The following is a 14,016-nucleotide window of genomic DNA, read 5'->3' as shown; positions in this document are numbered from 1 at the left end:
TAAATTTATCAATATTATAAATAAGAGAGTCAACTCTCCGGGTGGATGTGTACAGTATACATTCTTGCTTTATGTATCACATTGTATTGTATATTTTCTGTATGTTGTTTTAATAAATCGTTTAAATATCGTTTGATAAAATAAAGATAATGATATATTTAAAAAGTCTGATAACAAATAATGATTAGATTAGATGAATTGACTTTTACATTTTTGTCCATTTACCTTAAATATAAAACCAAATGAATTATGAAAAATTGCTGGTCCAAAGCCAATTGGAAGCTGATTCAATGGAAAATTATATGATGAAGGGGAAAACTACATAGACAGTCATATGGGGTACTCCGTGTCTCTTTTTACAATTGAGTTGCAGATTATGTAAACAGTCACGTTTGAAATTTTATATTTATAACATATGGGTCATATTTCAATTCTTGTTTTCAATTTTCTTTGGTTTCTATGATTTTATCGAATATTTTCAATCTAGATAATATGAAATTAACAAAATACAAAAAACGCTTGAGTAAAGCGCTTAATTATATTTTTAATGGTGATAGTTCACATTTCATAAGATTCATTGTATGATGATCAATATATCATTAGTTAAGAAGATAAAATTCTCCTCTGTCGTTTTTGTTTTTTTTTTAGAACGTTGACCTACACCTGAATATCGGGCATTTTTACTTTTTATATCTTTCAACCAACAGTCCATAAAACAATTAAGAACTCATAATTTCCAGGATTTTGATTCTGTTAATTAATCATAATAATGCTTATTAATTTCAATTTGCTTATTCTCTCAAATCATTAGATACACATGTACATGAGGTACAAAACTGTCTTATTTGCGTTAAATTGTAATGTCAATAGGTTAATTAAATATAATATTATATTACAACATAGTAATACATGTTTCTAGTCAATTCTTTAAAAACTGCTGATCTATCTTATTTATGTATATATACATCCATTTATAAACAGTTTGTAAATTTTCATAAATGTTTTAATCATGCAAGTACTGGTATTGGTTTATACATATAAAATGTTTTAAGTAATGATCCTGCAGAAAATTGCTGATCTATTTTTGAAAAAAAAAAATCTTTTGTTATTTTTATTTATTTATTTATTTTGATCAACGTAGCTCGCGGGTTTGCTGACGTCACAGTAGTATTCGACGTAAAGAGTTGACCGTCATAGTAAACTCATAGGCAGCATTTTTTTTTTAAATGACAAATTAGATATTTAGAAGTATAAAGGGAAATATTTCAAAAAGCTTAAATGCAGTTTATTACTGTTTATACAAACATTTATTATGATCAAGTGCTGAAAATTTAAAGATGTCACATACATTGTCACATTTTGTTCTATAAAGTATGAGTGTGCGTTGGAACTCCTCCATTTAAAATCATGTTTTAAAATAGACTAGTAAATTAATTGAACCGTATGCATTAACTTCACTATTTTTTTTTTACAATTATAACTTCCGTAATTTTAACTACCGATCAAATTTTTAAAATTCTTTTGTATTATTGTATACGATTACAAACTTTTATGTCAGTAGTTGCCTGGAAATTTTTCGCATTGATTGACTCAGAGTTTCATAAAAACAGCCTTACATTTATTGGATTTGTGCATTTGATAACATTTACAATAATGTATAATTAGTAATTACATGTTCTAAAAAATGTTAATCAGCTAGTCTCGTCAATAAATGCATTTCAATTTTTGGGTTCGCAGACGTAAGGAAATAATGACGTCGGGCTAACGTCGTAATGAAAATATAAGGTTTTGAGAAATCTTTTAAATCTTAAAAGTTGTTTTGCCAAAAATTGGCCGAGAACACATACTGATTATTTGTTATGAATTGATTTAAAATTATCTCCTCTGTTATTGTGTTGCGTATAATTAATTTCGTCTGAATCGTTTAAAAGTTTGGAGCATATTTTTGTAATGCGTTTCTCGACTAAGATGTGCATATTACTATATATTTCATTGAAATGGCGTTGCTTGATTTTATTAATGACACTGTATTTAAAACATGGTAACATTATTAAGGCGCAGACGAATCTCAAATAAATTTTAGAAATAAAACTCTGAAACCTATGGATCACGCGGACAAATTTTCAAGGTAGGTTTTCTCACAAGCATGTAAACCCGCGAGCTACCTTAAATTGTTTTGTAATTCAAGTGAATGAATTTAGCCAAAGCATTATAATACTCATCTTAAATGGGATTTCAACCAGCTTTAAAAGAGGGGATTTTCTTAGGATATGCTTTCAATCATTTTTGCTATTGGGTAGGGGTGGTGTTTCGATAATATCACATTTATAAATTTGTGTAAACGTGTTTTTATTTCTTTATTTTTTGACTTAGAGACAATTTTTTTTGAAAAAGGTTTAAAAAACAGATCTAATTCACTGTGACACAAAACTAGTTAATATCATGAAATTCTCCTTACTTATTTTAATATCTTTAAAAATATCATGAACCACAATTTAACAGGACGAGAAATGAATGAAGACATTTCATAAAAATGACTAACTATGTTATCTGAAATGTTAATTATTATTTGTACGAAAAAATCCAAAACTTTATCAGCTGATTTGATATTTCATTTAATATGACCTCATGAAATACTAATCATACAGCCACAATAAAAAAGAGTACAGATCATAAACAAGTAGTCATTATTAATAAATAAACTGATATGTTTCATTGATGTCAACATCTTCATAAAATCAACATTTGGTATCAATATAATCAATGATAAAATCAATAAATCACTCTTTTGACTAGATAAATATGGATGAATCAAAATATACACTGTATATACCACTAAACATATAAAAAGTCAATTAAAATGTAACTACAGGTATTCATAATTTCTGATAAAAAATGATGTACAAATAGTCAATGACGCCACTGAAGGTTTAGTTAGTTTAAATATAGGTCTAATTGTAGCTGCAATAATGTAGCCCTCTCAGATATTCCATCTTACTCTTGCTCTTGCTCTTATTCCCGTACTTCAAAATGAAAAGTACTTCATGTACTAATACTAAAGTAAGATATTTGATATTACATGTATTTACCTTTTCCTAAATACAGCTACGTGTATTCATATTCATTTTAAGTTATTTAGTATTATTCTGGTATTAATGATTTTTACACCCATTCCAATTAGACCTTAATTTAGAAAATAATGAATTGTCTATCAAACTATGGAAAATGGTAAAAATAATCTTTTCAAGGAATAGAAACATATATATCTATGTAATACAAGGAGAGTTTGGGGTGGATGGTGGTACAGAATTCAAGGTAAATTACATTTCTTGTACATTTCTTTAGTTTTCCTATTTTCTTATCAAAATAAATCATAATGAAAGTTGTTCACACAACTTTACACACTTTTTATTTTACAAATGTTGGCAGCAAGATTTAAGTTGATTGTGTGAGACAATTTCCTACAATTAAAAATACTGCAAAATGTAAAAACAAAAAATGATATAATACATATACATGTACACTTACTGTAAAGCTAAGTACTGAAAACCAACTTGAATTTGCGATTACAAGACTTAGTACTTTATTTTGTGATTTATCTGAGATGAAATGTTTCGCAGCGACTAATTTTCACAATCAAGATGTTGATTATCTGAAGACTGATTTATTTACAAGATACTGGTGATGACTGGTTTGTGGCGGGAAATATTTGCGATAACGAGGCTCTCGCGAACCTTGCAAAAATCTTGAACACGAATATAAGTTTGTTTGTAGTATCAGTGATTGTCGTCTAGCTATAACATTATACATGTACACTATTATAATATAGTCAACTCATAATCACTAAACAGTTACATGAATTAAATGTATAAAATACTGTAGACAATTAATTGCTCAAGAGGGGAGATCAATTGCTTTCAATTTTATTCTAGAGTTTAAATAAATGTGATAAAACAAAAACCTAGATTAAGTTGAAGCGGTACTCTTTTTCTCAGTGCATGGGAACAAAAGCTTATGATGATTATACACAGAACTGCTAAAAAAAATCAAAATTAAAGCATAGTCACCTATAAAGCAATGTAAACAGTATAACGTAAAAATTTAACAATTTGAAATAATTTTTTTCTTTCACAGTCTTGGATATCTCAAATAAGAATATTTACAAATGCAGTACATAGGATTCCCAGAAATATGATACTGTACAAAGGATACCTCTCAGAAAATGACAAACTCTACTTGTAGTTACAATCAGGCTCGAACATTTAAGGGGACTATATGAGTACCTGTTTAATACCAGCTAACATGGGCATGATGAGAGTCAATAATATATTGTATTGGGCCCCAAGCAACCCCTTAAAGAACAACCAACAAACAATATAATAGAATTATACTCAGTACACCTCTAAAATTTCCACTTAATACAGTGGTATATTTTTCACACACTACATCTCTATGACTAATTAACATTTTAAAGTTTACAAAAAATCTACATTTATCTTGGCTGGTCCATAGATGGACTAAATTTGGGTTGCAATTTTGATTTTAAAAATATATACACATACACACATGCATTTGTAAAGAAATACATGTAAACGAAACAAACATCTCTTTGGTCAAGTTGATTGCAGTAATTAAAATATTAAATATGGCAAGAAAATGACTGACATAATTAAACATCAATTAATTAGCACCAATCATTACGGTAAAACTTTATATTTAAAAATTGATGGTCAAACAGAATCCCATTTGAAGACTTAAAGTGATAAAATAAAATGACAATCCTATAAAATAAGGCAGCATAGAGCTCTATTAGATAGCAATGTCAACTAATAGAGTATAATGCCATTGTCCATCACTTTCTCTGCCTCTCTGGTAAAGCCACACGAGAACTTGATTCCTGTTAGAAATAAGAACCCCATGTTGATTGTGAAGAGAAGTACGGTGGACATCAGCATGTAGAAGGAGAAGTCAAGTTCGACTTGAGAAACAAAGTCCAGGACCTGATCTTCCTGCAGGAGGATGCTCTTCTTGTAGTACTGGAAGAATAGGATCAGGTACATCACCATCGCCAGCAGCGAAAACAACACTGAAAAACATGAAAAAACACGGAGTTAGTATAACTGAAAATGACAGCGAAAACAACATAGAACAAGTGAAAAGCTGTCAATGTGACAGCACACCGGGTTTTCTTTTATGTGAACTTTATCCATAATCTATGTCAACCCATATCCAGTGAAATGGTGTACCCCTATATGCAATATTTTGCCAAAAAGTGACTAAGTTCTAAAGCTGGTATTTTTTCCATAAATTATTAGAAATCAAAATCCTAGCAATATGCACGCCTCTGATATACCCTATGTACAATTGATCTGCAAAAGAACAACTTCCTATCTTGAAATCTGTAGGAGGAGTTATACATACAATGAGGGTACCCTATATGCAATATTTTGGCAAAAGTGACTAAGTTCAAAAGCTAGTACCAGGTATTTTTTTCATAAATTATCGGAAATCAAAATCCTAGCAATATGCACACCTCTGATATATGTACAATTGATCTGCAAAACAGCAACATCCTATCATGAAAACTGTAGGAGGAGTTATCCGTACAATGAGGGTACCCTATATGCAATATTTTGCCAAAAAGTGACTAAGTTCAAAAGCTGGTATTTTTTCCATTAATTATCAGAAATTAAAATCCTAGCAATATGCACACCTCTGATATATGTACAATTGATCTGCAAAACAACAACATCCTATCACGAAAACTGTAGGAGGAGTTATCCGTACAATGAGGGTACCCTATATGCAATATTTTGCCAAAAAGTGACTAAGTTCAAAAGCTGGTATTTTTTCCATAAATTATCGGAAATCAAAATCCTAGCAATATGCACACATCTGATATATGTACAATTGATCTGCAAAACAACAACATCCTATCTTGAAAACTGTAGGAGGAGTTATCCGTACAATGAGGGTACCCTATATGCAATATTTTGCCAAAAAGTGACTAAGTTCAAAAGCTGGTATTTTTTTCATAAATAATCAGAAATCAAAATCCTAGCAATATGCACACATCTGATATATGTACAATTGATCTGCAAAACAACAACATCCTATCTTGAAAACTGTAGGAGGAGTTATCCGTACAATGAGGGTACCCTTTTGGCAGCCGCCCGCCCGACCGCCATTTTCACCATTTTAATAACCGGATTTTTCCTTCGGAAAACCCGGTTAAAAACACGGAAAAACACGGAGTCAGTATAACTGAAAACGACAGCGAAAACAACACTGAAAAACACGGAAAAACATGGAGTCAGTATAACTAAAAACAACACGGAAAAACATGGAGTCAGTATAACTGAAAACGACAGCAAAAACAACACTGAAAAACATGGAAAAACACGGAGTTAGTAAAACTGAAAACAACAGCGAAAACAACACAGAAAAACACGGAGTCAGTATAACTGAAAACGACAGCGAAAACAACACTAAAAACAACACGGAAAAACATGGAGTCAGTATAACTGAAAACAACATCGAAAACAACATGGAAAAACATGGAAAATCATGGAGTCAGTATAATTGAAAACGACAGCGAAAACAACACTGAAAAACATGGAAAAACATGGAGTCAGTATAATCGAAAATGACAGCAAAAACAACACTGAAAACACGGAAAAACATGGAGTCAGTATAACTGAAAACGACAGCAAAATCAACACTGAAAACCATGGAATAACACAGAGTCAGAATAACTGAAAACGACATCGAAAACAACACTGAAAGACACGGAAAAACACAAAGTCAGTATAACTGAAAACACCAATTTACTGATCAAAACAAAAACAAAAAAAAGTACTGGGTTTACGGTAAACACCAAAACATAGCATCAAAGGACTAAGTGCGGTTTTATGCAATTTTTGCCCCCCAAAATCAAAGTTTTTGAAAGAGCTTTAAAATAAGATGAAAGATAGTTAAAATCATATTGGAAATAAAGGTGTAAAAGATTATCACCACAGTGACGTCATTACGTAGAAATGATGTCATGAATATTGCATTATTTTGATAAATTGATGTTTTGTACTTCCGAATGCAAAATATAGAGCAAAAATGAGAATATCTTCATTTGTTTGCAACTTTGCGGGAATTAGGTCATTTAGGTGACGTCATAGATAAAAAGCGAGTGAGCAATGATGACTAAAATCAAGATTAAAGTTACCGGCATCCTCTTTACAATGATTGGTGAAGATTTCATTTTTATACGATACTATTTAAAAATTGGTTGAAATCGGGGGCAGATATTTGACCATACCACACATAGTCCTTTAAGCTGTCCAAAGTAATTCTATGCTTAACGTCTCTTGCGCTCATAGGTTTAGGAAAAATCATTGGTTTGGAAAGGGGTGTCATGCACCAAGACTTTGTAGTACAGACAAAAATAAAAGTACATATGTCAGATATGTTTGAATCAATTAATTTGTTAATAAATATGTTTGTTTCATTACTTTTGAATTTCAGTACATTGGGTATTTTCAACTTTTGATACTTGCCCTGAGTTTATACATGTACATGTGTATTTGGTTGTGTTGTTATTCTTTTTTTGGATCTAAACCTATTTGAACAATATTCTTGTCATATGATTCTTTTGGAGGGAAGTTTTTCATAATCTGGGTGGCATTACTGATTAAACTTTGAAGAAGGAAAAAGCATTTATGTTTACATAGTATCTGTTTTCATATAGTTGAAGTTGACCCTTCATAATTAGAAGATGTGGTCATCACCATTCGCCAAGGGCAGCGTGTGTGTGTGTGTCCCTGTCCCATCCCTGTCCCCTAAGGATCTAGGAGGCAAATCCCAGGATTCATAAGATTAAATACCTAAAAACCTTATGAGCAGCATTGTGTTTTATAACCGACAAGTGCTACACATGCAGCAATTGTATTTTTAGAAGGAAAATATAAATGATCTATTTAATGAGTTGTACACTTACATGCAAGTCCTTTCCAAAGATAGAGACCCAAAGGTCCAGTGATGGTCTCTATGGGTTTCCCACAAATGTTGAAGATGGCAAAACCAATGAAGACTAGTCCCCATATTATTCCAAAGGCTTCCATTAATATGACCAGAACCCAGAGGCTAAAGGGAAACAATCCATACTTGGTCAGCTCACCTGAAATGATGAGATCTCATAATAAAATCCTCGTGAAAATCAAAATATTTTGTCAGCCAATCATTCCAGTATTCAGGTTCCAATTCACAGAGGACATGATTGTTGATACTTGTAAATATTTGAATTTTTCAGTTCACACTCTTTTCAGATAATTTTTTTTTAGTCTTTTCAATTGGTCTAACTGGACAGTGAAAATTCTCAATTGACCAGTAGAAATTCTACTACAAAAGCATTTAAGTGTGATGTAAGAACACGTACCATTGCCCTGGGTCTGGTTCTGGAATAGGTTGACCACCTCCTCTAGTTTATCCCGGGCCGCTGGGCCTACGTCTTTGGAGAAATAAATCATGCAGTACTTGCTGTTACAGATCACTGAAAAACAGGTAAGTGAAATATTTAGTACATTTGAACTTTGATATCTCAAACACTGATATGTCGAGTACAATGGATATGTTGAACTGATTTGTAAGTCCCAACCACTTAATTAATTTTTAAGTATTTTAACCTCGATATCTCGAAGTTTTTAAACAGTCCCATCAGTGATCTAGTTCGAGATACTAGTAACAAAGTTTGACTCTATTACTAAATTCTATACAGTAAAACATGGCTAGTGCAAACATGATTAGAACGAATCCATGCTTACAGTGAAGTCAGTTTCATTCCCCTACAATAAACCCATTGGATCATATGGAGAATTATAGTTATAGCAAATCAATATTATTTGTCCCTGTCCGTTTGCTATAACTGGGTTTTACTGTATGTGTTGATAATTAAATTTCTGTTAATGCAATGTTTGGTTGGCTTCAGCTAATTATTTAATCCATGGGAACTTTTTCCCTTCAGCATTATGACATATGTATCAATCTGTGTGATTTTTCTGTGCAATATTTTCTAATTTTCATTTACCGGTACTCATTTAGGAATCTACTTTGTATTAAGTTATAGATATATACAAAACTGTTTATATATGCTTTTTTTAATAAACCTCTTTATGTTTTATATGGTATAAATTGTCCCAACCCAATTTATATATAATATATTACATGCATTTGTATAAATTTGGTAGCTATCCAAATTCATTCCTCAATAAAATGCAAAGATAGGTATACATGTACTGTATCACGATTGTTGATCTGTATGTTAAGTCCTAACCCCTCTACATCAGTGTAGCTGTAATTAAACCATTCACTATAACATTATGCCAGTGGAATTTGCAAAAGACTAAAGAAAAGTTGAATTACTTTTCAGAGCACCTCTTATAGCAGTCAAAGTTAAAAAAGAGGATGATTTACTGGTATTATGCTGTTCGTACGTTCTTTAAGTTTGACATTTATAACATCTAAAGATTTTACAGCTCCTTTATTCACCTACATTTTTAACCTCAAAATGTTTGTGAAGTACATGAATATGTGATGTCTCTAACTTCAATATGGTTAAAAAGTCAAAATATAGAGTATGGTCGTATGTGAGCAAAAATGTTCTCTGTTTGATACCAAACAGAAGAGGGATGTATGTAACAAAGATTTTTCAGTCATTCATAGCAGCAATCAATAAAATAAGTTAAAGTTCTTCAATAAAAATACACCTTTTGTTTCTACCTCAGTAAAACGTTTTCAAGGTTTCTGTAGAGTTGAAATATAATTCTGGCGAGCATGCACAGATCTAGAAATTATCCCCAGGATGGGTGTGGGAGGGCAGTCCAAGGATAATTTTGTTTGCCCGGGGGGGGGGGGGGGGGGGGGGGGGGGTTCCGAGGTCTATTTTTGGTGACTTAATTTACTATTTTATAAATATGAGAAGTTTGATTTGGTCTGGACCACCAGGCCCCCCTCTAGATCTGCAAATGTACAGGGATTCCTTATCATCAGCAAATTTAAGCAAATAGGCTGAAATGCATGTAAAGACAGTTACAGAAATGAGTGGTAGGGCGTATACATTGTACTGAGATGATAATATGGCTGTTTTCCTCAACATGTGAATAGTTGTAATTTCTTTACTGGTCCTTATCCTGAAAAGGCCAAGACATTCTTAAACATCTACGCAATCTGTTATGCAATGTGTACAAGTGTCAAGAAATTGTTAGCATGAATAATCTGATGATCGGCATGTATTTTAACGACAGATGAATTCTCCTCATGATTCAAATGTCAAATAAAACTATGACCACTTGATGGCCTATCTAGTTACTACACTCAAAACTGAACTTGGTGGATCACAGGATATGGACTTCAAAATGCTGTAAAACATTGGCACCGATTCAGAACAGTGAGAACACTGAACATGATTCTACTATGTGACCACGTCCAATATTATCTGTCTAGTCAGTAGAAAAACATACACCCCCATCCCTCTATTCTTGTCATTCATAATCAGATTAATTTGGGAGTTGTTGTTAAATAGATTGACTCTACCAGGTACACCTAGCAAAAAAGGGCAGAGCACTCTAGGTGATTCAAGTCTGAACAGGTGTGTTAACTTCCTGTTCGTAGAGTCGCAGGAATTCTGAATTATCTGTTTTTAGTGAATGCCCCTGTGATAAGAAACAAACCCCACACAACCACCAATCAAACCAGAATTAATGTGCAGGGGGAAGGCATTAATAAAATATACAGCACTAATGTACGGCAATAGAGTTGATCTTAATCAATTCTGAATATTGTTTGTAAATATATACTTTCTCAAATCATATATTTTGCCAACGATTCGTAAGACAACTGAGATAATCTTGAAATTTTAGTTTGAGTGTCTCTAGCCATTCTTATTCAAAAAGTGAAACCAAGTTTTTTAGAACTATGTATTTTTACCATAATACTGAAGATAATTTTTCTGTAGAGGAATATTGGAAATATAATATCAATTAATATATGTCTGAACTCTGAGATGCTTTACACATAAAATTCAGAACCTTGCACTTGCTAGATGAAAAACCGGTATCATTTAATCACATGCAATGTTAAATGTACAGGTAATTAAAGTGAATGTCCAGATAGCGCATTGTAAAACACATTCGCTTCTCACCACTGCAACCTGAGTTTAATCCTCATGTGCTCACAAATGGTTGAATTGAAAGGGTATGGTGGTCGTTTGCTCAGACAGGTGCGTTTTCATTGTCTTCCTTCCTTGATTGGACCAACATCGAAGCCAATATATTATAGATAAAGGGATGTTTATATTTAAGCTGAGTTTGTTCATCAATTGTAAAATAACTTATAAGTATAGTCAAAAGGGAAAGATCCTCAAATTGATGCATCTCAATTTAAGGATTTGATGGGTACAAACATGTACTCACAGCACCCCCCTTCAATCCCCCCCCCCTCCCCACACACACACACAACCGCACTAAATCGGAACATATTTTACATCAATCGAAATGCATTTATGCCTTATTCAATAAAAATCATTCTGGAGACCAAAAAGAAGCTCATAGGTATAACACTATAGACTGTATGTTTTAGTGCCGATATTGTTAAATCAATGGAATAGTATTTTTTCTATGTTGTACACTGCGACCTTGTACCCCTCAGGGATTAATGTCTATATTGTGCCTATATAAGTAATTCTACATAAATGTACAATGTCCTCTGTCCATAAAACACCTGACAAGGGACACTTCTCGTGCTTCCCGCGGTCGTTTACCTGTCAGAGATTGTTCCCTTGGTCCATTCCCATAGTTAATGACCCTGTCCCCACGGAACAATCCGAAAGTGCCGTTCATGTTAGGTTCGTTAGTACTATTCGCCGAGATGGAGTGGTTGCTTTTGTGGGCCGTAGCTTTAATCCAATTGTCGGTGGCAAAAGAACCCACCATTAATCCTAATCCAACAAGAGTCAGGATCAGTGCTAGGAGCACGAACAGTTTCTGTCGCTCCTCGAGCGCCATAATTTACACAGAATGGATCTTCACTCTCGGCAGAATCCGTTAACAATACACATTTCAGTCCACGCCCAAGGTTTTCTGTTTATCAAAAACTGATCAGTTGAGTTAACTATACCTGTTTAATCCATTTACGGTGTCATTTCAAAAAGCGTTCGAAGGACCATAAAGATAATCAATAACCGCAAGTCAATCATTTCCTCAGGCCACGCCTCAATGAGAGAGAGAGAGAGAGAGAGAGAGAGAGAGAGTATGTAAGAACAAAGAACATTTTCGTGTTACAGAGTCACAGGTACTTGATCTTGAACACTAATTGGAACTTTCTCTACAAATGTGATTGACCATGTATAGCATTCAAGAACATACATCATGATAATGAATGTCTTACCTATTCGTGTCAATGCTTGCAGACAGCAAAAGTCGTTTATACCCCTTCCTCCCGTTATTTAAACTTTTGTAGAACATTACATATTTTCTTTGAAATAGTCTAAAAAAAGTAGTTTTATCTCATTTGCCAAGAAAACATTAAATGCCGTTTTGTTGTTTTATATATAGAGAGAGAGAGGGGGTGCATGTAGGTATTTTGTACATGCGTGTATAGGCCTATTTATGCAAAATGTATTTCAATTTCAGAGAAAAGAAAGCTTTAAGAATCGTTAAATTTCACTATCAGTACACGCGGTATATTGCGCTCCCCCCCCTCTCTCTCTCTCTCTCTCTCTCTCTCTCTCTCTCTCTCTCTCTCTCTCTCTCTCTCTCTCTCTCTCTCTCTCTCTCTCAGAGACACCTTCATGTACATCATGAGAGAGAGTGCAATACAATACCGCGTGTACTGACAGGAAAAAGGGAAATAACATGTTTTCTGGTTTTTTGAAAATGTAACTTCAGAAATCTACATGATCCTGTAAGATCCAAATAGTAAGCTTGTAATTTTTAATGCCTCTGAGCCTGTCTTGAAACCGATTTCAAGGTGATAGTTCTATTTCAAGTTTCTTGTATACATATTGCTTGCCTTTTTTTATATATAGGTTTTTCCCTAGTAAATGATCACTGTGAGAACGTAACCGAGTTCTTATTCAATAAACCTTAAATAAAGAACTATGTGCGGGATGAAGTGTTTTTTATGCCCCAAAATTCAAAGTTATGAATAGAGGTTTAGAAATTTTCTAAGAGATAGGTCAATATATATGTAGCTCTAGGTTAATAACGATAAATTGTTTAATCGAAGTCATATTAGAAATATGATATGTTAATAATGTACTAATTTCACAAAAAGTACGCATTTAAGGATGACGGACCCAATTCACTTCTACAATGGTGATTTTCATGAAAATTTTATTGAGTTGGAGTTACTAGAAATACCGGTATATTAAAATCAATAAAAAAAGTTATCTCGTAATTACGAGAAAAGATCTCGTTATTACGAGTTAGTTATCTCGTAATTACGAGAAAAGAGCTCGTTATAACGAGTTAATTATCTCGTTATTACGAGTTAATTATCTCGTAATTGCGAGAAAAGATCTCGTTATTACGAAAAAAAAGATTTATGTAAAGGATAATATGTTTTACGGTGCGACCGTTGGGGCGAGCACAGCATGTGATCAAACAATGAATTATAATAAATTAATAAAATAAAATTAACAACGTGAAATTTGAATGCCAAAAAATAAAACATACCTATTTTTCAGTAAATTTTCATTATTCATAGTTTATAAGATTTGTTATAATTTATTTATTTATATGTAGAACAATAGTTTAATCTCAGATACAATGTTGTTAAATAATAAAGATTTTAATATATAAATATTCATTGCACTGCATCTCCTCTTTTTAAGTGATTGTGATTATGATTGATTGATTGATTTCCCCCCTTTTTTTTGCAGTAGACATTTTTTCTTAAACTTACATATAAAACTTGACTCATCATAGAGCTCCCCCCATGCTAAATTTTTTTTCATTTTTGTCAATTTAT

General features: G+C 32.7%; 1 protein-coding gene across 1 annotated transcript; it reads right to left on the bottom strand.

Moving 5' to 3' along the window:
• Nucleotides 1–2,576: 2,576 nt before the first annotated feature.
• On the bottom strand, nucleotides 2,577–12,196 carry LOC128181504 (clarin-3-like). The gene is made up of 4 exons (XM_052849928.1): nucleotides 11,807–12,196; nucleotides 8,429–8,542; nucleotides 7,991–8,170; nucleotides 2,577–5,086 (listed from the first exon to the last, which is right to left on the bottom strand). The coding sequence occupies exons 1-4, from the start codon at nucleotides 12,048–12,050 to the stop codon at nucleotides 4,827–4,829; spliced, it is 798 nt and encodes a 265-aa protein (XP_052705888.1). The 5' UTR covers nucleotides 12,051–12,196; the 3' UTR covers nucleotides 2,577–4,826.
• Between the last annotated feature and the right edge of the window lie 1,820 nt (nucleotides 12,197–14,016).

This window comes from Crassostrea angulata, chromosome 4, assembly GCF_025612915.1.
Source record: "Crassostrea angulata isolate pt1a10 chromosome 4, ASM2561291v2, whole genome shotgun sequence".
NCBI classification, from domain to species: domain Eukaryota; kingdom Metazoa; phylum Mollusca; class Bivalvia; order Ostreida; family Ostreidae; genus Magallana; species Magallana angulata.
The sequence above is the reverse complement of the archived record's forward strand: the minus strand, read 5'-3'. Positions and strand labels throughout refer to the sequence as shown.

What these genes read in the sequence shown, in the direction of transcription:
- LOC128181504 (XM_052849928.1), bottom strand. Translation starts at nt 12,050, where the DNA reads ATGGCGCTCGAGGAGCGACAGAAACTGTTCGTGCTCCTAGCACTGATC. An exon ending in GAACCAGACCCAGGGCAATG is followed by an intron (nt 8,171 to 8,428) that starts GTACGTGTTCTT and finishes TCATCATTTCAG; the next exon opens with GTGAGCTGACCAAGTATGGA. An exon ending in TCTTTGGAAAGGACTTGCAT is followed by an intron (nt 5,087 to 7,990) that starts GTAAGTGTACAA and finishes CATGTTTTTCAG; the next exon opens with TGTTGTTTTCGCTGCTGGCG.